The sequence below is a fragment of the Macrobrachium nipponense genome, chromosome 12, assembly GCF_015104395.2.
Source record: "Macrobrachium nipponense isolate FS-2020 chromosome 12, ASM1510439v2, whole genome shotgun sequence".
NCBI classification, from domain to species: Eukaryota; Metazoa; Arthropoda; class Malacostraca; order Decapoda; family Palaemonidae; genus Macrobrachium; species Macrobrachium nipponense.
In genome coordinates this window covers 52193408-52220492 of record NC_087205.1, presented here as the reverse complement: position 1 = coordinate 52220492, position 27085 = coordinate 52193408, and the positions used below count along the sequence as shown (strand labels likewise).

The window sequence follows — 27085 nt, the reverse complement described above, 5'->3', positions numbered from 1 at the left end:
GAGAGAGAGAGAGAGAGAGAGAGAGAGAGAGAGAGAGAGAGAACAAAAATAAATGGCAGTGGCTTTGGGTCCAGGATTAAGCTGGTATCACACTAGTCATTTTTTGCTCGCGGTTTAGGCCCCCATCCAGCCGATGCTCACGAGCAAAAGTGTTGTATCGTCCTACTAGGACCTCGTGGTTTCGAGGAGCAGTAGGGAAAAGTAAACAAAACTGATCAGCTGATATCATCATGGTGCCCAGAAATTGTCGGACTGTTGCAAGATGTGCTGCAGTGATGTGTTTTCTCGGAATCTTATGTGAATGCAAGAGTAACAAAAAACCGTTGTTGGTTCGAGAGTGGCTCAGGAGAAGAGAAGCCAAAGGTCTGAGAGTACGTCCTATCAGCAGCAGCCATCTTGTTTGTTTACACTATGCGATCACTCGCGGTTTGTGCTCGGTGCTTCCCATCCAGACAGGAAGCCAAAATCTCGAGCTAAAAGCTCCCGGTTTTCTATTTTCGGCAACAACTGCTCACTGCTGGAGAAAAAAAGGCCTAGTGTGAGGCCATCTTTATGGACATGGCGGATCAGTGCTATTGACACGGCACACTACCGGACCATTAAGGGGAGAGTTATTAGTCTGGAATTAGTTTCCGCACCTTATTGTTTTGTGGTATTGATTTGGTCATTGACCTACTGATCTTGACTTTCTGTTGTTCCCTCCATGGATGCAGCAGAAATCTACCTCTGCAAACTGCAAGGCTTGGTTTGCTGTTTCCAGAAGATTCTTTCCAGGAATACGTTTTGCGTTAGATGCAATGGTTCTACGGTCTTTTGTATAGCTGGACAAAATTCATGCATTCCTACTCATGAACAGCTTGCTTTAACCTATCAAAACGCAAATTTCGCTACTTTTACAAGTAAGCAGTCTGCTGCCATCTTTATGAACCTGTGCGCATGCGCAATAATTCCTGGATGTTTCCGGAAGTCTAACGCATGTGAAGTAAGTTTTGTACCAATAATACTAGTTGTAGGGGCATAGTAGCCTGCTGTACCAATAGTCACTTTGAAAATACATATGCACATTAAAAATATTTAATACACTAGTGACAGTAATTGTTTTACCAATGTAAATGAAAATGGAATAACTTCAGTACTATGAGAGAGAACGTTTATGCTCATGTGTACAGGGGTAGCTTAATTAGTTGCCAAATGTTCTGAAAGTCAGATTGATCTAATTTTACTTTGGGTATTTTGAGGTGCTGGTTTGGGATGTATTCTTATTTGAAATATGAATTTTTTTTAGCATGTTAATATAAGATATAAATATTGCTTGAACTATTAAATTATGCAGTGACCTGCTAAAATAGGCAGTTATAAGCATTGTAGTTTAAGGGGCACAGTGTATTTGGGAGTTATAAACAGTCATACACATTTTTAGACAGGATTTTGCATTTCTGTGGGTTTTACATTTTCGTTGTGGGTTCTGGAACCTATCCTCACAAAAATGTGGGGGAGTACTGTAATACAAAATTTATTTTCTTTAAAGACATGTTCAGTATGCTTGAGGAATTTTTATGATGTTTATTTGTCATTGTAGATTGACAATTTTTGAGATGTGAAAGTTTTATGTTTAGTTCAGGGTAAAAAGATTTTTGATAAATAGTATATCGTTTCCAACTCTTTTCTCATATCATATCAGCTGTAAAGTCTTAGTCAAATTGTTTTAAATCACCAGTTTGCCTGAAGACAACACATCTCGTTTATTCTTAAAAAAAAAATAAATAATGGGAATTTTCCACAATGAGGTCCTCTCAATCCTGCAGTAAATATGATACAAAGTATGATTGTGCTATAAATGGTTTACATTTTAAAGCATTCTATGCATTGTTTTCAAAGAACAATGTAAGCAGGGGGACAGATTTAACAGAAGGAAACAGAGATTTCAAGTGATCAAGTTTATGAAATAACATTATCAATTCTCAGTGAGGAAAGTGCTCATGGAGATATGGTTTTATGCACAAAACTATAGGGAATTCTTGCTTTGATTTTATACAGCGGGTAGAATGTAATATTGTACAGTAGCTTTAAATTTTCACTTTTGTGAAGTGTTATTTGATATTTGACAGGTTTTATAACTCTCAGGATAACATACGCATATACTACTGCCTAAAAAGGCATCTGTGTTCAAATAATTTGTATCTTTCAGGTAATTCTGGCCATATTTGCAAGGCAGAAATAATTATTCCTATGAAGTCATCAAAAATTGCAGAATTAATTGAAAGGAATAGAAATTGTCTATTATATTCGTGCCTTACAAAGCCCTCTGATGAATCATTTTCAGTAAGTATTTTTTTTTATTACTGTATAGTTCTTCTAAGTGTATTTTCAATGAGTCCTGATCAGAAGAATTAACAGGTGGTTTATGATGCTCATAGAGTTCAAAGAGAGTTGCTAAACTTTATATTTTAATAATAATAAGAATAGTGAATTGTTGCTCATAAACATTCTGGGTAAATATATTGGTAAATTGAGCGTGCTGTTAAAATGTTAATTTTGTAGCTTGTGTTACTTAATATATATTCACCCTTGCATTTTCATGGGGATTGTAAAAGATTCAGAGTCGCAGAGCTTTCATACTGTATTCTTTATATTCATTAATATCCAGCTACTTAAGTCATATAAAAATAGAGTCACTTAACTATAGTCATATCAAATAGAGTCACTTAACCTATTAATTGAGTGAGAGAGATAGAGAGTAGAAATTTTAGGAACTATAGCATAGATGTGAGCAATGATCATCAACTTGACATCGCTACATTAGAGCTTGAATGAAAAGCACCGAGGTAAAAGATTTGTAGAGTTCCTAGGGTTGATGTATTTTCTTGAGGGTGAACTTTGAGAGGCTTTAGCAACTGAAGTGTGAAATAGATTTGTAGCTCTTGAAACCTTATGTTGGGAAGAACAGACCGTTGGTGACTTCTTTAACATTAACAATGCATATCAGTCCGTTGAAAACAAGCACAGGCAGACCCCTATGTACAAACTTTCAATTTATGAAATTTTAAAGGTATAGATGCCTGTACACGCAATTTGTGGGATTTATGGAATTTATTTTGTTTTTAATTGAAATTTTTTTAAGGAATATGTTAGTTTATTATAAACTTTATGTCCAAAGACTAGATTGCCTTGAAAGAGAGATATATTACCTCACAGTGCTATATGCAGACTACCTACAGTGGTGTATCCATCATGAATAAAGTGAATGTAAAGTTAATGTTAATGGGTCTTGTCAAGTAAATTTCCAATAAATAGTGGGTCTTGAAGGACAGCAGGGTGTGTGATGTAAGATTTTAGTGATGCTTTCAATAGAGTAATCTTGTTTTAGGATTATGTACTTCAAGATTTCCTTTCAGGTAGGCATCAGCTATTCGCTGTTGATGGATCTTTAGTGTACCAAGACCTTTTATGTCTGGAGTTCTACAGGGTAGTGTTCTTGTTCCACTTATTTTTAATATATACAAGTAATATGGTGTTGGCCTTGGAAACAAGTGTTCAGTATGCTGATGGCGCAACATTTGTAGGTGTAGTAAAGTCTCCGTCTATGAGATATGAAGCTGCCATTAGTCTCAATCATGACGCGGTGCAGAATAGTGAATGGTGTAGTCAGTGAAATATGATGCTGAAATCCAGTAAAACAAAAACTATTGAATAGTAAATCTCAAATTCATTTTGTACCTCATCCTCTCCTTCAGCAGTATGGGACTCTGCTAAATGAGCCTGAAGCTTTAACAATACTTGTTGTTACTTCTGACACACATATTACTTTTGAAAAACATTTAATGAAGTTTTCAGCAAATGCCACATGGAAGTTAGGTATTATGTTTAAGGATTCATATATTTATAACTGTGATAGAATTAGTGCAACTTGTTATAGGTAATTTGTTTTTAGGTAATTTGTCCATCTTACTAGAATACTGTTCTCTGATATGGTGCTAGCCTCTGCCAGAGATTTGTCTCTTGTAGACATAAATGTTTATGGTGGTAGGTTTCCTTACATTAGCAGTAATGACTTGGACCATTAACGGATGGTTTTGGTGTTTGTCAATTTTTTTTTATAAGTTTAGCTTGTGAACACAAGCTGGAATGACCATTTAAGTTTCAAACAGGGTTGTTAACTGCTGATGGGTAGGGCGGCGCCCTACTCACCTGTCACACTATATTCCACTTTGCTTTTGGCTGCCTTTGTTTGAAGACATCTCTGATTCTCTGCCCGACTGCTGTTTGCTTTTATCTTATGACTTTTTTACTTGAATTACACTTTGTGTGATTGATGTTTGATGTACCATGCAAACCCCTCAATCATATAAGCCTTTAGAGAGGAAACTGCAGGTGTTTATGCTCTGTCCAGGGAAGGAAAGGCCATGTAACCGGTTTCTTTCCTCTATTGAGGTTGACCCTCACTCATTGTGTTTCATGCCGTAAACATGAACGTGTCCAAAACAGCTCATGCTCAGAGTGCCTGGCAATGCTCTTTACTTGGAGGAAGAGTTGTGCTCAGGTGGACGCTCATTTTTGGGGCATAGACTTCTGTTTCAGGTGTTGTGGAGGCCGAGGGATTTACAAAGTCATGGCCCTTCCTAGGCTTCTTGGGAGAGCTGATATTCTCTTGACTGATTGATCACTTAAAGGCTATGAAGGGCCTTCTCTGGTAAGTGCTTCGACTATGACAGTGACGACTTCAACAATCACGTTATCCACCGTCTCTAGAACTACCCCTACTTCCTTGGTGTCCCCACACGCAGCATAAGTGATGTGTTCCTGGATCCAGCCATCAACATCTCGGGATGATGTCCTCCACATACTGTTGTCAAAGGCCATGATTGGCAAGAAGTCCAAGAAGAGAAGGAAATCATTGTCAACTTCATCTTTGCCTTTGTCATAGAGTGCTGTCATCTCCTCCCTTTCTTCTTCCTAAGCTAACAAGCAGAGGAAGAAGGTTGCCTTGCCCTTCCATGGAAAGTCTCATAGAGCTTTCAGCAGTCAGCCCTCTTCTACAGAGAGGGCTGACAATTTTCTCGCTAGCAATACCATGCCTACTGCTGCTCCTGTTGCCAAATGCATGAGTTCAACTGTTGTCTGTGATTCTCTAAACCCCAGTGTACTGGTATCAGCTCCTACACGGGCTGGCAAGAGTCCCTGATCTTTGAACCCTGGCCCAGCTACCAGCATGGCCCTGTGAGAGAAAGTGAGCAGAGAGCATGCAGGTGCTCCCTCATTCCCCTCCTATTCTTCAAAGAGAACAGCTCAGGGATCCCAGGATAGTGGCCCTGGCCCAAACGGCCCAGTCACCAAGGCCAGGCAACAGGAGGTCCCCTGCTCAATCTTTTCTATCTGTTGAAGCTCCGGTTTCTTAGAAGACTGGAGTGCTAATGGTGCAGCTCCCAGCCCATGCTCGCGTGAGCATGACTACTCTCCCCGACCCATGCATAAGTCGGTATGCATATAGGAAGCAGTTAAGTACCTGCAATGCTCTTTTAGGCTTAACATCCCAGTTGCAAGGGAACCTAGATAAGGGTTTTGAGTGCACAGTAATTCAAATAGATATGGATTAGTGCTGCTTTCACTTTAGTAATTCACAAGGCACTAATTTGTGAATTTCAGAATCATGGAGTGGGTGGATATGTTTTAGGATTACTTCAAGATTTCCTTATAGGTAGGCAGCAGTGGACAGGATCTTTAGTGAACCAAGACCTATTGTGTCTGGAGTTTCACAAGGTAGTGTTATGTTAGTGTATACAAGTGATATGGTTGTTGACCTGGAAAACAAGATTGTTTAGTATGCCGATGATGCAACACTTGTGGGTGTAGTAATGTCTCCGCTTACATGAGATGAAGCTGCCCTCAGTCTCAGTCATAACATGGACTGGATCAGAGAATGGTGTAGCCGATGGGATATGAGGCTGAACTACAGTAAAACAAAAACACCATGGATTAGCAGATCTTGTACAGATTTTTCACCCCATCCTCCCTTTCAGGTGGATGGAATTTTGCTGGATGAGTCTGCAGCTTTAACTATTCTAGTTGTAATTTTTTTATTCACATCTTACTTTTGAGAAACATCTAATGAAAGTTTCAGCAAATGCCACATGAAAGTTGGGTACTGTTTGTAGGGCCTCATATATTTATAAGAGTGATAAAATCAGTGCAACCTGTTTCGGGTAATTTGCGCTTCCTTTACTAGAATACTGTTCTCCAGTGTGGATGTCTACTTCTGCCAAAGATTTATCACTTTTAGATAGCACTATAGGGCAATTACCCCCCCCCCCGAGACAACAACTACCCTACCCTCCCAAAGACAACTACTCCCTAGGATAATTACCCCCCGGCACACAATTACCCCCCTTCCGAATTCAACAATAGGCGTTAAATTTTTTTTTTTTTTTTTTTTTTATAAAAGTAAGCAATAAAAAACTTTCTAACAGATTGATAAAAAGATTTAGTAGGTCGATAAGCATTTTTGTAATTTAGCTTCTGATTTCAACAATAGTCGTTAAAAGTTGTTGTGATGTTAACCACTCTTATAATATCTTGGGAGTAGATCCTCTTTTAAACAAGTCTTATTAAAAAGGATTGCTGCATCAGCTCCATTAATTTTGTATAGAGTCTTCTCTATTTTCCTTATCAAGGCTTTCTCAGTGTTGCTAAAACTGGCAAGCAATGTGTCAAAGGGGATCGTCAAATCTGGTAGAGGCGTTTTAAATATATTTATTACTGCTACACGTTGTTTCTCTCTTCTCTCTCTCTCCAGAAAAACTCTCTCTCTCTCTCTCTCTCTCTCTCTCTGCTCTCTCTCTCTTCTCTCTCTCATCTCTCATCAGTCCTTCTCTTCTCGTCTCTCGTCTCGCTGCTCTTCTCACGTCTTCTCTCTCTCTCACAGTGATGGTTGCTGGAGGACTGAATCTTGGTGGCGAGTTGTTCTCTTTATATCATGGTCATGCGGGTGCTCACAGATGCTCCTGCAGGACCCGGGGGATATTCGACTTTTCATTGGCTGGCGGCCAGGTGTTGGAAATGCTCGAGACACATTGACCTTCTCAGGTGTGTGGCGTCACCTGGAGCCGGGTTTTCATTGGCTGCGACCGTGGTGACGTCACTCCTGGTATTACTGCCAACCTCTTCAATGTTGGTCCCATCCTGGGTGCTGCTGTTATCCTCTGAAGGTGGGGGGGGGGGGGGGTGTTGCTGGGCCTTCTTTACACAGGTGGGCAGCAGAAAGGGTTCCTGTGTCATATTTAGGAGGGGTTTCTGTTCTAGAATGAATAATGCCTCAAGGAGGCGTAGGCGTCACTGATTGATGGCTCTTCCGATTATCTCGGAGTTTTTTTTACTATGTCCTCTCACACGACATGCTGTTTGTGGGTGGTGATAAAGAAAATAGAGAAGGCTCTATACAAAATTAATGGAGCTGAAGCAGCAATCCTTTTTAATAAGACTCCTATAATAGTAATAGTTTATCACAGCCAAAAGTTTTCAGATGAGCTTTTACTCTCATCCTCTTTCAGAAATCATATTATTCACTGTTTAACTCTCTTGATATCAACTTGCTCGAAAGTAAGATCATTATTGAAATCTTCTTCGAATATTTTACGCAAGTTACATCCCCAAAAAAATATGGAATTTATCAAAAGTGAAAGAGGAAAAATGAAGCTAGTGTATGAAGGATACCTGTATGTTAGCAAAAGGATTTAGCCAACATTGTTGTGTCCTGTGAGTGTGAGAAGCGTAGAAATAAACGAACCTGCAAAGCTCAAGTCAAAGTGGATAGTCGGAGAAATATGACATTTTTGAAAGTAAAATGTATTTTTCCCTAACCATACAAACCTGGAGTCCTTTACTTTGGATAGATTGCAGCTGAGCTGAAACTACCTGCTAATAATTTCTTTTATACCGAGGTAGTTAACTACCAGGCCGGTAGTTACCTGCCCGGCAGTAGGGAAGCACTGCCTCCCCACCGGCTCACTGAGTAGTCACTTTGAAATTCATCCAGGGCTTTGATGGTAACCCCTGATATCAAGGGGGTGGGTGTTTGGTGGGACCATACAAGTAAAGGACTCCAGGTTTGTATGGTTAGGGAAAAATACATTTTGCTTTAAAAAATGTCATTTGTTCCTACACTGTATACAAACCTTCCGTCCTATACTTCACCCCATGAGCCATGGTAAATGCGACCTGATGGCTGACAGCCTGGGTATCAAAGGTGTGAGCATAGAACTCTCCCTGGCAACCACAAGTGGGCTATATAATCATAACGGATTTGTTGGGTGGCAGCACACTCCCCCTCGGAAAGGAGTGTGGAGACTTCACTTCTGTGTCTACAGAAAAACCACTAGTCGGACATGGAATGCTTACCAGTATCGAAATCATGCCATAGAATGTGTTTGGATGCTGTGGCCCCAAGTAAGGGGAAAGGTGAAAAGAAAATAGGCCAGTCATACTCTCACAATCACCCCAGCCTGATACGGAACCTTGATCCTTGATTCAATACTTCCGACCTCTGAGGGCCCGGAGGCAGCTAGACCACTTGCTGAGCGGCTACCACAGGACCAAGGTCAGCTGTGTCGAGGTAGCTGTGGGTACAGTCTCTAAGGTAGAACCTGGTGAAGGTGGAAGGGCGAGACCATGTGCCGACTTCCATCACCTGGGTTACAGAGAGGTTCTTCTTGAAGGCAAGAGATATGCTCATTCCACGCACATAGTGAGCCTTCACTCAACTGGTACCAGCAAGTGGTGCAGAGAGAGGGGAGAGGGCATGGCAAATGACCTCTCAAATCCAATGTGAAATGATATTCCTCGTAACCTTCTTCTTTGACAGACCAGTACTCACAAAGAGATTGTGTAAGCTGGATTGAGTCGAGCTGGTCCGTTGGAGATAGTGCCTCAGTGCTCTAAGAGGACAGAGAAGTAGCTCATCTGGGTCTTCGGTTATCGTGCTCAGGCTCACAACCTGGAAAGAAGAGAACCGAGAATTGACCTGGGCCAGATTCTGGGTTTTTGCAACAAACTCAGGGAAGAAGCTGGAGCAGGCACTGGTCCAGTGCTCAGTATGAGCGACAGTATAGGCTAGGCCATGAAGCTCGCTGACTCACTTGGAGGAAGCAAGGGCGAGAAGAAAACACGTTTTCAGGGTGAGATCCCTGTCAGACGCCAAGGACAACGGTTCATAAAGAGCTCTCTTCAAAGACCTGAGGACAGCAACGATGTCCCAAGGAGGAGGCTTCGCTGATCTGGAGTGTAACCCTGTTCAAAGCTTTGTATGAGCATAAAGAGTTCCTCCGCAGAAGAAAGATTGATTCCCTTCAGTCTGAGGACTTGGCTCAAGGCCGAGTGATAGCCTTTTACCGCTGAGACCGAAAGGATCTTCTCTCTCCAGAGGTAGAGTAAGAAGTCAGCAATCAAGGGGATAGAGGCTCCAAGAGGGGGAACAGCCCCTCCGATGACACCAACCACAGAAGATGGCCCACTTGCTCTGATAGACAGACATTGAGGACTTCCTGAGGTATCCTGACATTGCTGTCACAGCCTCTTGCGAAAAGCCTTTCACTGTGAGGAGCTGCTGAATAACCTCCATGCATGAAGATGTAAGAAGCTCACAGCTTCGAGAAAGATCCTCACATGTGGTTGGCACAGGAGGTCGGGGAGTGGTGAAAGCACTCTCGGAGTCTCTACCAGCAGAAGTAGAAGGTCTGGGTATCATTCTACGTCGGGCCATTTCGGCGCTACTAGCGTCATGGACAGGGAAGGTGTGGATTGCATGCAATTCAACACCTACCTGATCAGGCAAAATGGCGGAAAAGCATAGACATCGAGGCCGTCCCAAGGGGTGCTGGAACATGTCCTTGAACGCCACCGCCAGATCTGGAACTGGAGAGCAGTAAATTTGCAGCTTCCGATTTAGAGAGGTAGTGAACAGGTCTATTGTCGGGGAACCCCACAAAGGTCAAGACTTTGTTCCCTATCTGAGAAGGCAAAGACCATTCGGAGCCAACGATCTGTGTCCTGCTCAGATTGTCCACCACGATGTTCCGTTTGCTTGGAATGAACCGAGCTGTCAACCAGAGTTGAGAGCTTCCCATTTGTGAATCTGCACTGCTAGCTGGAATAGCTGCAGAGACACAGTACCGCCTTGATGGTTCACGTATGCCACTACGGTGGTGTTGTCAATCATCAGCGCCACCGAGTGACCTGTCAGAAGAGAGCTGAAGTGCTGGAGTGTCAGGAAGGCGGCAGCTTGAAGTTGCAGCACGTTGATATGATCTAGACATTCCTGGTTGGACCATAGGCCCGAAGTCAGGTGTTGCAGTAGGTGCGCGCCCCATCCTTCCTGGGATGCGTCCATAAACAGAAGCAGATCAGATGGACGAGACTGGAGAGGGGAGCCCCTCAACAGGTTCGCGTCGTCAAGCCACCACTCGAGATCAGAGCGCATGTTCTCTTCCACTGGGACTAGGTCGTGAGGAGAATCCCGACTTTGCGACCAACGATTCTTCAGACCCCACTGAAAAGATCGAAGGTGCATCCGACCATTTGGAACGAGGCATTCCAGCGAGGCCAGATATCCCAGCAACTGTTGCCACTGATGTACTGGCAGCTGGGACTGTTGAAGGAAGGGCACTTCGGAAGCATTCCAGTCTTTCCGGTGTCAGAAAGGCTTTCCCTGCAACATTGTCGAGGATCATACCAAGATACACCAGTAGTTGAGAAGGCTCCAGAGAGGACCTCTTGCAGTTTACCATGATCCCAGATCATGACAAAACGCCAGAACCCTGTCTCAGTGGAGATGAAGAAGTTCCACTGGGGGCGCAAGTATTAGCCAATCGTCTAGGTAACGCAATAGACAAATGCACTGGCGATGACCACATGTCGACACTAGGGTAAACCGAGTGAAGACTTGTGGAGCTGTGGAGAGACCAAAACATAAGACCTTGAATTTGAACACTGTCCGCTACAAGATGAAGATACTTCCTGGACGGCAGATGGATTGGGATCTAGAAGTATGTATCTTTTAGGTTGATTGTCACCATGTAGTCCAGAGGACAAATGGCTTGTCTGACTGTGCTGGGAGTCTCCATCCTGAATGGGGTTTGCTGAACAAACTTGTTCAGGGCTGAGAGGTTGATGACCGGTCTCCAGCCTCCAAATGCCTTCTTTACAAGAAAGAGTTGACTGATAAAGCTGAGAGACTCGTCGAGGACCTCCTCAAGATCATCCTTCCCCAGCATGGGAACGTCTTCGGGGGTCAAATCAGAGGAGGGGGAGATTTGATGAACGGGATATGATACCCGTGGTGGAGGACAGTCAGCATCCAATCCTCCGCCTCAAGGTACTACCACCTCATCCATCTGACTTGCAGGCATCCCCCCACAGTTGGCAGAGTGAGGGAAGTGCCTTCCTCACTGGTCATGGCGGACTCTCTTCTTATTGCCGCGTTTGCCTCGCCTTGACCGCCTCTGGTCGAAAAGGGCTGCTGACCTCTTGGTTGCCAAGTGGTGGAGGCAGTGGGACAGGGATCAGCCCTGGCAGGAGGGTGAGAAGACCTCCTAGATGGAGAGCCAGGGAGACATCGAGCAGAAGCAGCAGGAGGTTGAGGCTGACGGAGGGATGTTGCGCAGTGCAGCAAAGAATCCTGGCTCCCCCTCCGGAAGTTCCCGACCACCTCATTTGCATCTGAAGATGGAAAGAGGGTGGATCCCCAAAGCGAGGCATTCCTTAGGTCAGACACATCCTGAGGGTCCACAGCTCGATCAAGCCTGGATGCGACGGCGTCCCTGCGCTCCAGTACAAGGTTGGCCTTAAGGTTGGCAAGCTGGTGGACTAAGAACTCCATAGCCTTACCACCTGACAAAACAAGGTCATGAAGCTGACAGGCCATGTCCGCTTATTTGTCAGGCTGCTTTGGAGTCTTAGAGGTGTCAAGAAAGCCCACTGTGCCACCCCAAAAGCCCAGCCATGAAGCTGCTTGCAAAGCCGCTATCTCAATTTGTTCAAGCTGTGACATCTGGGAAGAGTGTCGAGGTCCAATGCTGAAGTGTCTGGAGCAAAACTTCAGGTGCCAGTGACGTGATAGTAGGGTTTATGGGCAAGGGTGAAGGCTCAGCCTCTTGGGCCACATAGCACTTCCTCTGCTTCTGAAAAGCAGAAGGGAGTAGCTTGGAGGACCATGTCCTTCCTAGCTGAAACCTGCCTATTGACCTTCGGTCAGAGCCTCCCTTGTCAGGGATGACAAGGGCAGCTCAAACTGGGACCGAGCACTCCGAGGGTTGCTACAAAGGTCGACTGCCAACGTACGGCCTTTCTGAGAAGTAGTTGGAGCTTCTAGGCCATTCACCCTCCGAATGAAACCGATGATCAAGCAGAAGGTGGTTTCAGCTGCCGCATCTTCCGGAACAGGTGGAGCAGCTGGCTGTGGAAGATAGCCATCTGAATCGTAGTTTGCATCGGGAAAATCATCCTCCCTCTGAAATGACGCACCCAGGCGTGAATGAGAGGGGTCCAGTGTCGAAGAAGGCTGAGTTTCTTGTTGCTCATGAGAGGCAGCAGAAGGTCCGGGAGCCAAGGCCCCAGAGCCACAGGAGCCCTTGGAGGCTGGGAATCATGAGGATGATTCTTCGCTGCCTTCCAAAGGTCCTTATGCCCTCGTTGGACAGCCCCTTGCGAGAAGGGGGAAGGTGGAGTTGGAGGACACCTGTCTGCACCTGGCGAAGCTGGAGGAGAGAGGGAAGATGGAGCCCTCTGCCAAGCACTGTGGGAACCCTGTCAGGAGCAGCTCGGCTGGGTTCGAATTTGATGGGCGAGATGCAATAATTTTCCACAAGGGAACAAGCCCGAGGAGATCGAGAACCTCAAGAGGTTGGAGGCCTGGATTAGTAAGGAGGAGTCACGGATGCATGTGTCCAACATGCCTCTCACCTGGCATTGAGCACTTGTGGCAGCTTGGGGATGGTAAATCCCCTTAACTGTTCTCCCAACTTCTTAAGAGGAATAGGAAGGGGTGCTGTGCTGGAAGGTCATATGAAAGAGAAGGGGTCCGCTTGCGTCCTCGTTCTCAAGGAAGAGTCGGGGAGCGATGACCGTGATCAACGGTGAAAGCCTATATGGCTGCCTTCGGGAAGGCTGGGTTGCAGCTTTACGAGGATTCCAAGGTGGAGATGGGAGATCCGGAGGAGGAGCAAATTGTGGAAGATCCAAGGACGGGTACTCCTACTCAGGCATCTCCGCTTTTCATGCCGAAACACTGAAAAAGACGGAGGAAGAAGGTTCTACAGGTGTGTGCATATATGCAAGCAGGAGCACATGTAGGTGCAGGTGCCCACACAGGTTCTGAACGTGTGTAAGCGAATGTAGCTGAATGGCGCACATATTGGCGCGCGGGAGAACGCCTAGAAGAGCGCGCATTAGGAGGCACTAGAGAGCGTTCACGCTCTACAGGTGAAAAAGCGCATCTTGTAGTGTATGTAGAAGACAAAGAAGAGCTCTCTGAAGAAGGAGACCGTCTGGGGTGTGATGCCGGAGACCGAGAGTGCCTGCAAGAGTGTTTAGATAAACTCTCTGGCGAAGCCTCCTGTGTGCATGCTGTAGTAACACGCACTGAGGAGGAGTGAAAATCCAATGAAGGCTCCTTTGTGCGTGCCGTAGCAATGCGCAAAGATGAGGAGCTTACAAGTGAAGGTCTGGCAGGTCCAGAAGGAGAGGTGTCTTGTTTGTCAGCTGTATTTTAAGAGATCTTTCACATTCACAATTCATCCCTGATCCCCTTTATCTGCTGATGGCAATTAGGTTTACTGAACAACAACAACAATATGCAGTAAATGTGCGTTGTTGTTGAGCTTCTCAGTTTCAGAGGTCCATTATTCCTCACACCATTGGACTGAGGAACAGTCTCTCTGAGGATGTCGTGCAATTTGAACTTCAGAAGTTCAAGCAAAGATGCAAAGCATTACTACCCCAATATTATTCTCCTTGTATTTTCATTACAGTTTATCTGTCTGTTAGTTTATTTCTTCTTTTTTAATAATTGAGAGTTCCTCTCTGTATTTCTCTTTACCTACTCTTACTTCTTCCTAATGAACACCATATTTTGCGGAAGCTTGAATTTCAAGTCAGTGGCTCCTATGGCCTTGTTCCATATTAATATGTTTTGTCCTCTGAATAATAATAAAAATGACAATAATAATCATAATAATAGGTAATGATAATAATAATAATAATGTGGTATGAGCACCAACCTGAATGAGTGTTAGAAAACGATCAGACAAAGATCCTATGGGACTGTGGTATCAGAACAGATAGGGTGATACGTGCCAATAGACCAGATGTGACATTGATTGACAAAATCAAGAAGAAAGTATCATTCATTAACATTGCAATACCATGGGACACCAGAGTAGGTGAGGAAGAAAGAGAAAAAGCTGTTAAGTATCAAGACCTAAAAATAGAAATAAGAAGGATATGGGATATGTCTGTGGAAATTGTACCCATAATCTTAGGAATCATAGACATGATCCCAAGATCTCTGAAAAGGAACCTGGAAAAACTAGATGCCGAGGTAGCTCCGGGATTCATGCAGATGATTTACTACTAGGAACAGCGCACATAGTGAGAAAAGGGATGGACTCCTAAGGAGGCAGGACACAACCTGGAACCCCACGCTATAAAAACCACCCAGTTGAATAGGTTGACTGTGGTAGACCAAAAATAAATAAATAAATATACATACTAATAAAATAATGGAAGAGCATCAAGGAAATAGATACCCAAATCCAGACTGCATAGATTTTATCTGGGGACATCAGGATGGAGTTTGGAATAGAAAAATGTGCTTTGGTCAGCATTCAAAAAGGCAAAGTGACAAGGACTGAAGTGATAAAGCTCCCAGATGGGAATAGCATCAAACACTTAGATGAGATAGCATACAAATACTTGGGAATAATAGAAGGAGAGGATATAAAACACCAAAAGATGAAGGACACGATCAGGAAAGAATACATGCAAAGATTTAAGGCGATGCTCAAGTCAGAATTTAATGCTGGAAATATGATGAAAGCCATAAACACACGGGCAGTACTAGTATTCAGATACGTACAGCATAGGAGTAGTGGAGTGGACGAAAGCTGAACTCCACATCATAGACCAGAAAACTAGAAAACACGTGACAATACACAAAGCACTACACCCAAGAGCAAATACAGACAAACTTTACATAACATAAAAGGAAGGAGGGAGAGGGCTAATAAGCAAAGAGGACTGCATCAACATCGAGAGCTGAGCACTGGGGCAATATCTGAAAACCAGTGAAGACGAATGGCTAAGGAGTGCATGGGAAGAAGGTAAAAGTAGACGAAGACCCAGAAATTTACAGAGACAGGAGAATGACAAACAGAATGGATGAATGGCAGCATTAGATCAGGCCCTAAGAACCAGATATGTCCAAAGAATAATATTAAATGGAAATAACATCTCACTCATACATAGGAAGTGCAATATGAAAAACAAGACCATAAACCACATAGTAAGTGAATGTCTGGCACTTGCATAGGACCAGTACAAAAAGAGGCATGTAGCCCCCTTCAAAGTGAGACCACCTTGACATGGTGAGGGGACTCTTGAACCCCTGGAATTTGTTCCCGGGTTTGAGTCAAAGAGTCTCATATATTATTATACTATATTTGTTTTTGACTAATTTTTTGGAATTTTCCACTCTAAAATTTATTGGACCTGACAAATAGGAAAAGTATCATAGTTGGGATTGGGTTTATATCCAAAGCTAAATAGTGGGAACAGTGGTAGTGTCATCAACTACTCGATAATATTCGGACCTGAGAGGTATCAGATTGATAGCTCAAGGGCAGAACTATTCTTCACAGCTGGACCGCATTCTAGGGGGGGGTCTGGTTCTTGGCTTCTTTCTGGTTGTCCCATAACATAATTAGGGTGGGGATGATTGTATTCTTGCAATACTCTCATTCAGAGCAAGCGGGGTTTGCTTACACTTGTGCCACTCTAATTATGTTGTGCCATCCCCTGTGGAGTAGGGTAGGGTAGGGACATGGACATTTGGGAGTCGGTTCTCATTTGTGCCATTGGTGGAAGAATAAACTTCATGAAAGGCTGATGATATCTTTTTAATATTTCAGGTTTAATTTTTCTCTTTTTATATCCTATCCTTTATGACTAGTGACTAAGGATTTTAGTACCCCTTTGGCCCTTTGATGATGATTTGGCACAGATGACGACCTATGACAAGGCCTCAACACGAGTGACAGATCTTGGCGTGAACTTGACCATGGATATAGAATGCTCCAGTGGTGGTACTACCTCTCAAGGTAGTCATCACAAATTGAAAATTGGCCAGTGTGGGAACACAGTGGATAATTTGAAAGTAATACATTGAAAGTATTACATGTAAAGCACATTCCCTTTGAATGTGACTACAAAGCTCTCTCTCTTTCGTTTAGTAGATATGGTAAATAATAGAGTTAAGAATGAAAATGACAGAAAATGGGAAGCATGGGTAACTTTTGGAAAACACAAAGCTGCACTCAAAGCCGGCAGCCATATTAATGATATAAATTTGTAAATCAACTGTCAAAGGAGCACTGTCTGACAAGACCCCCAAAAACATGGATATTTACAGACCAACACTATGTGTACAAGTGGCTCAGCCAAATTTGGATGACAATGCCACTTTTGAAAGAACTCCCTAACCTCCAATGTGGTTGATAGTGTCTGCCAGGGAGGAAAATTACAATTATTACAAATTTAGCAGATACATCCAAAAAAAAAAGGTTGGGTGTATTGATATGGGTAACATCTCAAGGTTTGGTAAAGGCAGAGTCCTTATTCACGCCAAATCAAAGACCAATCATATATGCTGACATTGAAGAAGTTCGAGAAAGATGACACGATTAAAGAAATTAGACCACACATGAATTTCAGTTATGGAAAAGGAGTAGTATTTGATAGTGACCTTTGTGCATTGACAGAAAGTGAAATATTAGAAATTAGTCCAACTTCTGTATGGAAAGTAAGAAAAATTCCAAAGGCAAATATGATCATTTTAACTTTTGGGGACTCTGATTTACCATCTTATGTGAATTTTGGAAATGAAGAGATCAAAGTTAAACCATTTTTATCAAAACCTCTGCAGTGTTATAACTGTTTCCAGTTTGGTCATCCATCTACAGTCTGCAAAAACACTAAAATTTGTTGTACTAATTGCTCAGCTCCTGAGCATGGTCCTTGTTCAAAACAGCCATAATGTTTTAATTGCAAACAGGATCATACCCCATCCAATAAAAAGTGCAGCAAATATAAATATGAAGAGGCAGCTGTATGTAAAGCTAACACCGAATATATAAGCATTAGTTACGCTAAAAAATTAAATGGTCAGACAAAGACCTATGCTATGGCTTTGAATTCTGTAGCCCCTATAAAAACTCAAGTTAACAATGTATCACCGTTACCTGCTGTAAAAGCAAGAACTCCTGAAACTAAGACCCAGTCATCCGATCTAGGTGCCCAGTCTGCTAGGGTTAAAGCACCCCTTTTTAAGGAAGATGTGCCTACTTATATAGACTCATCTCCAGCTGATGATACCTTCCCTCTGTCTGTTATATCTCTGCAACAAGAAACCCTTAAAGAAATGGAACATGAATAAACTAGAGGTCCAAAGAGAGTAAGAACTCCTTCAAATTCACTTCCACCTGCTCAAAGTATGAAAATTTCCAAACCCCATAAAAAATTTAATAAGAGCGAAGCCAACAGCGAGGATGATTTTGCCCCCCAAAAGACCAAGGAATCAAGTTCCTTGGATAAAAAGAAAGTATTAGTTGAAGTCCACTGCTCCGTACCATCATCATCATCATCCAGGTGACATATCCCCAAGGACATCGGCAATCATGGCTCGCCATTCCTATTTCCAGCTTTCTACAGCAATGAGGCAGACATTCTTCCTCCAGTCATTCTCACCAATCCATCCATATATTTTTGTCTAGGTCTTCCTCTCGGTCTCCTTCCATTTGTCTACCTCTCACTGAGGCCAAAAGCTCTTAACGCCTACTCTCTCTAATTCTTCCTCATTAGGTTTCTTTTCTGTCCATGATATTTTTAACATCCTTCTCCAAAACCACATTTCTGCAGCCTGTAATCTCTCCTCGTCTGCCTTCCTCAAAGTCCAAGTTTCACAGCCATACAACAATACAGACCAAACAAAACATTTCACAAACCTCCTCCTTAGATTCATAGATATTTTCGAGTTGGTGACTAATTTCTTGATCTTACCAAATGCATCTTTTCCCGTGGATATTCTCTTCATGATCTCTTTTTCGCATTTTCCTTCACTTGTGACAGTGCATCCTAAATAATTAAAACTATCAGTTTGTTTAACTGTTTCAGCATCAATTCTTATATTTATTCTTGGGGGTATTTCATCCTTGGTGATAACCATAACTTCTGTTCTCTTAATAATTATTGACAGACCTATTTCTCTGCTTGATTGGTGTAAAGTACTGACTAAAGCTTGAAATTTATCATGGGAGTCTACAACAAGTGCTGTATCATCAGCATATCTGATATTATTAATATTGACTCTTCCAACCTTAATTCCTTCCATATCTCTGAGATCTCTCATTATCATTTCACTATATAAATTGAAGAGATCAGGTGATAACACACAGCCCTGTCTTACACCTCTCTTGATGTGCCGAGTCTCTGATTCATCATTTTCTACTTTCACTGATGCCTCTTGATTCCAATATAAATTCTTTATCAATCTTAGATCTTTGCCATTGATATTTATCTGTTCCAGTATCCTTATAAGGTCTACATGTCTAACCTGATCAAAAGCCTTTTCATAGTCAACATTCTCAAAATAAAAATTGCATATCTTGTCCCTTTATCTCTCATAAAACCACATTGTTCATTACCAATTTCTCTGAGTATTTTATTTCTTATTCTGTTCAAAACAATCATTAATATTATTTTTGTGATCTGACTCATGATACTGGATAGTCCGGTGTTTTTTGCACTCAAGTGTTCCTGGTATTTTTGGTATTGTGATAAATGCCAATTTATACATCTGTGTTGCAGGCTCTCCATCTTCATATATTCCTTCCTCTATTTCCATCAATATATCAATGATGTATTCTCCCAGAGCTACCAACATCTCTGCTGCTATTCCATCATTACCTGTTACTTTATCACTTTTCATTTGTTTTAAAGATGCTTCTATCTCTGATCTAATTATACTTGGTCCCTCTCCGTTGTCATTCAAATCTAGATGTTCTACTCTATTGTCATCAAACAATTCTCAATATATTCTGTCCATCTTTCCAATATTTCTTTTGACTCCATTACTATAGTTCTATCCGCTTTTTTTTATACCAGTGCAGATGTTTCTCTTCTTTTTATAAGTAATTTCTTTCACCTTATCATACTTTCTCCTTTCACCCCTTTTATCCAAACCTTCCACCTCCTCACAAATCTCATCCATCCATTTCTCCCTTGCCTTTATGCATTCCCTCTTAATAATTCTATCCAGAGCTCTACAGCAATCTTCATTTTTACCCTTTTGTTGCCTTCTTTCATCCATCATTATCAAGATATCCTCTTCATCCATTCTCTCTGAGGTCTCCTCTCTGTTGTTGGTATTATTTCATTACCTTCTCTTATTGCATTTTCCATATTTTGCCACTTTTGATGTGAATGTTGGAGCACTGGGTCTTCCTCCTTAAGCTGGTCATATCTATTTCTTACAATTATATTATATTGGCTCTTCAATTCCTCTGTTTTCAATAATATCTGTTGCCTCTTTGATTTAGGTGTACTCTTCCTCAGATTTTTCAACTTCACCATCACTGTTGTACAACTGGTACATGGTCACTATTACAATCAGCTCGGGTAGGTTTTCACTTTCTTGACAGAGTTCCTAAATATTTCATTGATGGTTAGAAAGTCTATTTGGTTTCTAACTCTATCACCAGGCTTTTCCATGTCCAGAGATGCCTTGGATAATGCTTAAACCGAGAGTTTAATATAATCTGTTCTCTCTCTAAGCACCAGTCTACAAATCTGTTTCTTCTCTCATTTCTTCTACCTAATCCAAAAGGTCCAACAATATTTGCTGTTCTTCCCTGTCCCACCTTCGCATTGAGGTCACCAATAACCATAATTATTTCATGCTCCTTGCACTGATTCAACTCCAGATAAAATGGGTCAACATCCTCTTCATCATGTTCCGACGTTGTTGCATATACTTGTATTATTCATATATTGAATGTTGTGCCTTTTATACAGACCAACAAAATCCTGTCAGATACAGCCCAATAGCCTATAAAACATGGTTTAATAGATTTGTCCAGCATCACACCAACACCTCTCTCAGCACTATGGCCTCCCGAGTATATGAAGGTTCCTCCTGTTGAAGTTGGCGAACATCCCACACCTGGCCATCTAACTTCACTAAGCCCTAATACTTGTAGTTTCATTCTTTCCTTTTCTCTCTTTACATTCACTTTCTTTCCAACCTGATATAATGTTCTAACATTCCAAGTAGCTATCCTTATTTTTCTTGTTTTCTGTTGTTTTTTGGGTGTTAATACTTTTCTTTCATTTCTTTTTGGGGCAGTATCTTGATGACGGTCAAAAGCCACCTGCACCACGTGACTAGTTAGACCAGGCGAGACAACCACATCATCCATTCTGACATAGTTCCCATGAACGCCGTTCATCTGCAATCTTCTTTGTGACGTAGCCATGATTATTCTTGGAGGTTATACATGGTGAGGTCTCCAGTTCTCTTCCATGCTATGGTTATAAGCCATAGACCTAGCCTTTACCTACAAAAGTTGACCATACAAGGCAGTAGGGGTTTTAAATTGGGAGTTTTCCTTCTCCTTAGCCTTAAACTTAAAAGTTTATCCACAAGGCAGTGGAGCTGTACCCTAGCAAGGGAGGCTTACAGGTACTACACCTTGCCCAAGGGTGACCTGGAGGTAGTTGCAATTCAAGGTAACTTCATTCTGTCCTTTAGCAAAAGCTTTGCAACCGGATACAGTTTAGCCTCATATCCAGGAGGATATGAGGCTCCATACCAAAAAGCTAATAAATAGCATAATGGAGCTAATCATAAGCCACATATCTCAAGACAATATAAAAGATGAGGTGGCTATCTGGCCACTCGGATCTCCTAGACTTAAGAGTCACTGTCCTGCTCCTCTGCACCAAGAAGAAGACATACTGGTAGTCAAAGGGAGTCCGAGGGGGTTGCCTCCGGTAGTTGCTCCCTTGGTCGAACCTGTAGCTTTTCCCAGGTATTGGCAGACAGCCATTGAAAAGCGTCTTGATGGATGTGTAGTGAGGAGGTTCCCCCTCCCCCTCGGTCGAACTTGTCATGCATTTATAGGTCTCGACTGTTGGAAAGGCCTATCTTTTTGTGCACAGTTGTCATCTGATTCTGGTGGTTCGTCACCTCATAGATCATGTCGATGGTGTGATTCTTTGGTATCTTGATCTCTGAAGAGGAATTCTTCAGTCAATGAAGCCTCGTCCCCTTGCAATCATGCTTGTCCAACTCTTCACAGTTGACATGTTCGACTCGCAATTCAGCTGATTCGACTCACAATCGATGATTGACTCGCAACTCAGCTGATCTGACTGTCAGTCAATTTTCAACTTGCGACACAGCAGATTTCTATTGGCATTTGGCTCGTGGTAGTGGTCTCACTCGCCTAGTGTTCATACCGACACCCTCCTAGAGGGTGAGCGAGTCAGTCATACTGACCTTTTTCTTTATTTTATTTATTCTCTGGTATGTGTTAGTACATTTACCCTAGAAATAATAGATTAAAGGATATTTCGCTGGCGACACGAGCCAATCGCCCAGAAATAGATTTTCCTTACGTCAAAATCCTTTTTTTGACTCGCAACACAGCTGATCTGACTATACAACACAGCTGATCCCACTATTAGTCGATTTTCGACTTGCGACTCAACTGATCCGAGTATCAGTCAATTTTCAACTTGTGACACAGCAGTTTCAACTGATGGGAGTTCGACAGTGTTTTTTCCCCCTTGGTCGAACTTGTCATGCGTTTTTAGATTTCGACTGGAAAGGCATCTAGTGACTGGTGCTCAGTAGTCATTAGAGTAAAGAAAGGTTACTTATTTTTCTTGATTAGTATTAGTGTTGAACGCCCTGTGCTAGCGCCTAGACGTTGGAAGCATCATAAGTGACCATTTGCTTCCAATAGCCAGTCCTCTCCCAGGCATTCGTAGCCAGATGTGCCGACTTGCTTGCCTTCACAATGCTCTTAAAGAGATACCAACTTGTTGTCCGCTGAAGAGGAAGTGGATCAGAACTTTGCTCCTGCCTTTGAATATTTGATCTTTCTCAAATACTTTTGTCTTAGACGCTTATCAGAATAATACTGACTCTCATGATGAGCACCAGGTATTGGCATCTAGCCGCTCGAATCTCTCTTGTATCGGGCATTTTTTTGCCGAGTGTCAGTCCCTGGACAGGCGCTCTGCGCATCCTGAGGCGTCCACTCCCTTGCTTCAGCTCAGCATTTTCTGCACCTCACCTGGCACCAGCTGGATGCCCAATGACACAGTCTCCTCATTCATCTTCGTTGGGACTAGGGGATCTTTCATTAGCCACCACTCGAACATGACGCCACGAGAGTCGAGGGAGAGGTTAATTATTTGTGTAGTCCTCTTTTGGAAGTTTTGATCACGAAGACAGATGCATGGTGAGAAGTGGCAAGTTCTCACCAACTTTTGGTGCAGTCAACTCTACTCTCTCGCATTCCCGCAATCGAACCAGTTGTAGGAAGAGAATGCTCCGTTTGGTGAGTGAAATCCTATGTTCTCCCTTCAGGAAGCGTCTTTTTCACTTAGGTGAATAAGTTTTCCTAAGTCTTTGGATTGGTATCATCACAGCAAGTTGATGTTCACGTGACATTATCGCCCACTCCCACTAATTCTAAGAAGAGGGTGTTAAGGACAGTCATCCTCTCTTGTTTCCCTCTACTTCCTGGGTTACACTGGGCAGGACGAAGGTATAAGGGGAACTCTACGGATTACACTCCTCTGAGTTCGGATGCAAGAGCCAAGGTTCCTGTTTCTATCTTAGGATCACTAAAACAGGAACAATTAGTTCGGCATGAACTAGTCATCTTTAGTGTCCTGTTAACGCCGTTGAAGCTTCCCTTTGGGATAGCTTCACCTTCACTGTCTTCATGAAAAAATGAATGTCTGTTTTCAGCCTTATTCATTTTCTCTTTGAAGTAAAGATGAATTAGGCTGACGGTCAACAGAAAAAGCTTTGCAGCTCAAATAGTTATAAGTTGTACTGTTTGAGTAATAGGCACATTCATGTAAGTTAATTTTTATGGTGTGTGACTGATATGATTAGCACCTCTTAATTTCCTGAAACTCAGGATAGCCTTTCGTGCCTCCTAAGAGTTTCTGATTTTGATTTTGAGATTACTAGTGGTGTTGTTTTGGGCAACAACACCACTACCAACATCTACCAACAACCACAGGATTGGAATTATCACCGAACAAGGGGGGGTTCTTTCCCTCTTGTTGCGGTTAACATATATGTGCTCGAGGGTATATGTCGTGCACATGATTGCTCTATAGACTGCCTTCTCACTGAGTGTTTGTTCGAATTAGTATTGTTTCTCTTGTGTTGAGGTTTAACTGCTAATTCAGATCTCTGCCCGGCTATCACAGACTCAAGTCTCTGGTTGGCTCTGGATTCTCACTTATGGTGCTCCACATTTGCCATTGAGAGAATCATCGGACAGAGATATGTCTCATTTAGACTCATTATCTTCTTTCTGTTTACCCCACAGTACAACAGAAGTCTGTAAGTCTTCTGCTTCTTAGCAATTGATCCATATGCCTGGAGTGATGTTGGAGGACTTAGCCTGATAGCTCTGCTTCCAGTGGGAAGAGAAGAGTTCCTCCCAGAACCTTTCTCTTGCTCTGTCTAAACGTGTTGTCTTCTAGTTTCTGTGGACTTCATGTTTAAGACACACTCAGTGTTGTGGAGTGTGTTTTGGCCTACTTAGAAGTGAAGCTAAGGATGTAAGAACAGCCTCTGCTTCCTTAGTTTGTGAGTTTATAAGTGTGAACTTCTTATAGCAGGGTTCCATATGAATGCCATGGATATTACGATCATTGTGATCAGGAATCAATGCATCTTGTACCCAGTGAGCACTGTTACCACCTTGATCACGACAAATTTGCTTTGCTTACAGTAATCTACTCTAGTCAATATGGGGCACTGGCACACCATAGAGGGGTAACTCCATTGAGGACTCAACAGCGATTACCAAAAATAGATTTTTCCTGCATCAAATCCTGTTTATTTATCAAAAGCAAATCGATTTTGTCACTTGTCAATGTCTTTTGTAAGCTCTTTTGAAGATGAACATTGGTTATAAGATAAAAAAAAAGGTTTTGATGTAGGAGAAACCTGTTTTTGGTAGCTGCTGTGAGTCCTCAGACCCATGCACTTTCCCTGACAAAAAGGCATGGGACTGGGGTGAACATTTAATCTTGCACAGGCCTAACGTGTAATGGTGTTGTCACATCTGTGCTAGTAGGATGAAGGGAAAACTAAGGCAGTTGTTGTGGACAGGAGATAGAGCCCTCCTGTCCTGAGTCTTTGTGCCAGCAAGCACCATTCTGGCAGAGACCAACTATATAAGAATTCCTTGAGATTTGTTGTTCTGTCTTATGGAGGCCTGGGGGTGGGGGACCATGAGAGTGTAACTCCAAAAATAGGTTCTTCCAGCATCAAACCCTGTTTCCTTGAGAAAATGATGTTAGAAATGGCTAATGTGATGAAACAGTTTTGAATAAGTCTGATGCTTTATTTGCATTCCTCTTCAAGGCCTAATGGTCCAACAGATTCTGTATAACCTGCTTGCAAAGAAGCAAATGATCTTAATGTAGACTTTAAGAGGAATGAGACAAATATGGGTCATGCCTCTTGTACAACATTCCTCTCCTCATTCTTGCTCAACTAAGGGGAAGTGGGCAAGACAAAATGAATATTTCTAATTCACCTTCAATTTGGACAAGTTTACTTGAACATGAGTGTGTCACCTTTTGATGAATCAGAAGTGTTTGTTCCTAGTTTCAGACATGTTAACATGTTAGAGAGAACAAGTGTAATTTGCTTGTAGAATTATTGATTCCTAGCAATAAAGGTAAGTTGGTCATTATGTTAAAAATACGACAGAATCTTTGTCTAAAAAGAGCACTAAATGTATTTTATTTAGTTTGCTGTTGTTGGCACAGGCAAAATTGAACATGCCCAGCAAAATCAGTTGAGAAAAATGGAATGAAAGTTATGTTCAAAAAGTGCAATCAGGAAAGGATGAACCCAGTATATACAGTGTTTCCTTTTTTGGTGCAACAGATAACATAAAACATGTGAGTCACATTTCAAGTCTTTCATAGGGCCCACTCAAATAATTTGTCTCAAGTGAGAATTTAAAATTGGAGAAAAATTTTTTAAAAGGTATTAGACTTTTAAATAAGAAGAGACCAAAAGAGGCAGATGATTATTAAAAGGCAGAAAACAGTGAATATGGCAGCAGAAGGAGCACTAAAGGACCTCATATGTACAGTATACAATAGTACCAGTTACTGTGCACCATTCAAGACAGTACCCCCTTACCAGTGTTGCCACACGTACGATAATTATTGTGCATGTACGATAAAAACGGCCTTAGTACGATGTACGATAGCATTTTCCATTATCGTACGGTTTGTACTATAATTCTAAGGTGTAGATAAGTATATAATTACAAATATAAGTGGTCGGTGAACTCCTCCATGAAACAGGCTAATTTCTAAAAAACAAAAAACAAAATACAACATTTATTTCAGTCCGTACATGGCTTGCCGCCGCTTGTCTCCAATTGTAACATGGTTCAAAGGCTATTGGAATAGTGGGAGGCACTGAAGCTATTTTTCCCGGAGAAGTGGCTCAGTGAGAAACTATTATTAACTCCCTTCATGATCCTTTCATGAAGTTATATTTCATGTTCCTTGACTGGGTTCTTCCAGAGTTTACTGTGATCAACAAATTTTTCCAGCCAGATAAAGCAGTAATAACAGTTCTCCATGATAGAGTGTCCATGCTATTCAGAGACCTCCTTCTCTAATTTATGGACAGAACCTATATAATAAAAACTGATCTAAATACTGTAAATCGTGAAAGACATGACAGGCATCTTAGTGACAGCCAAATGTACCTAGGAGTTAAAGTTATGCAGGGATTAAAAAACTCCTCCATACAGGAAAAGAAAGCTCAACAGCAGGAGTTTTTTCAGAGGTGTACAAGTTTCCTTGTAGTGGCATGCACAGAAATAAAGAAGAGATATAATTTCAATTATGGTGTCCTGTCAAAGTTAAACTGTCTCTGTCCAAAAAAATGCTCTCTCATCAGAATTCAGAGAAAGAATCCCCTCCTTATACCCTCTTGCATCTGAGCTTCCTCTGATTTTACCCCTAGATGACCACTCACTACTTCAAAAGCTGGATGATCAGTGAAGAATGTTTCCCATATTGCAACATGAACTTAAACATCTCGTTAATGAGTCACCTGATAAGTTCTGGGGAGAAGTGTCCCAAAAAGAGTTTAGTTTTTCAGACCCAGCCAATTTTGCTCTAACTGCTCTTTGCTTGTTGAACTCTAATGCTGAATGCGAACGAGTGTTCAGTAAAGTTAACCTCTTTAAAACTAAACAAAGAAACAGACTGAAAACAAGGACAGTTAATGGGACTCTTCTTTCTGCTAGTTGCATCAAAGGTTCAGGAGGGTCATGTGTTCATTTCACTCTTGCAAATGATATGTTTTCCAGAATAAATAATCATGCACAGTTATGCCAGAACACCAGAGAACATGAATTTGATTTGGAAGAAGATTCTGAAAGATATACTTTACAAATATTATTGTTATTATTAGGTATCAGTACCTCAGTACCAGTCATGTTTAATTATATATATTTATTTTAAATTGCTA

The 27085-nt window shown here is 42.0% G+C and overlaps 1 protein-coding gene across 1 annotated transcript in view; it reads left to right on the top strand.

Moving 5' to 3' along the window:
• LOC135224530 (uncharacterized) overlaps positions 1 to 27085 on the top strand; it is a gene marked incomplete in the record, with an annotated part of 155482 nt that overhangs the window by 45516 nt on the left and 82881 nt on the right. Inside the window, 1 exon segment of the mRNA XM_064263601.1 lies at positions 2189 to 2322. Within this exon segment, the coding sequence (XP_064119671.1) occupies positions 2189 to 2322 (134 nt within the window).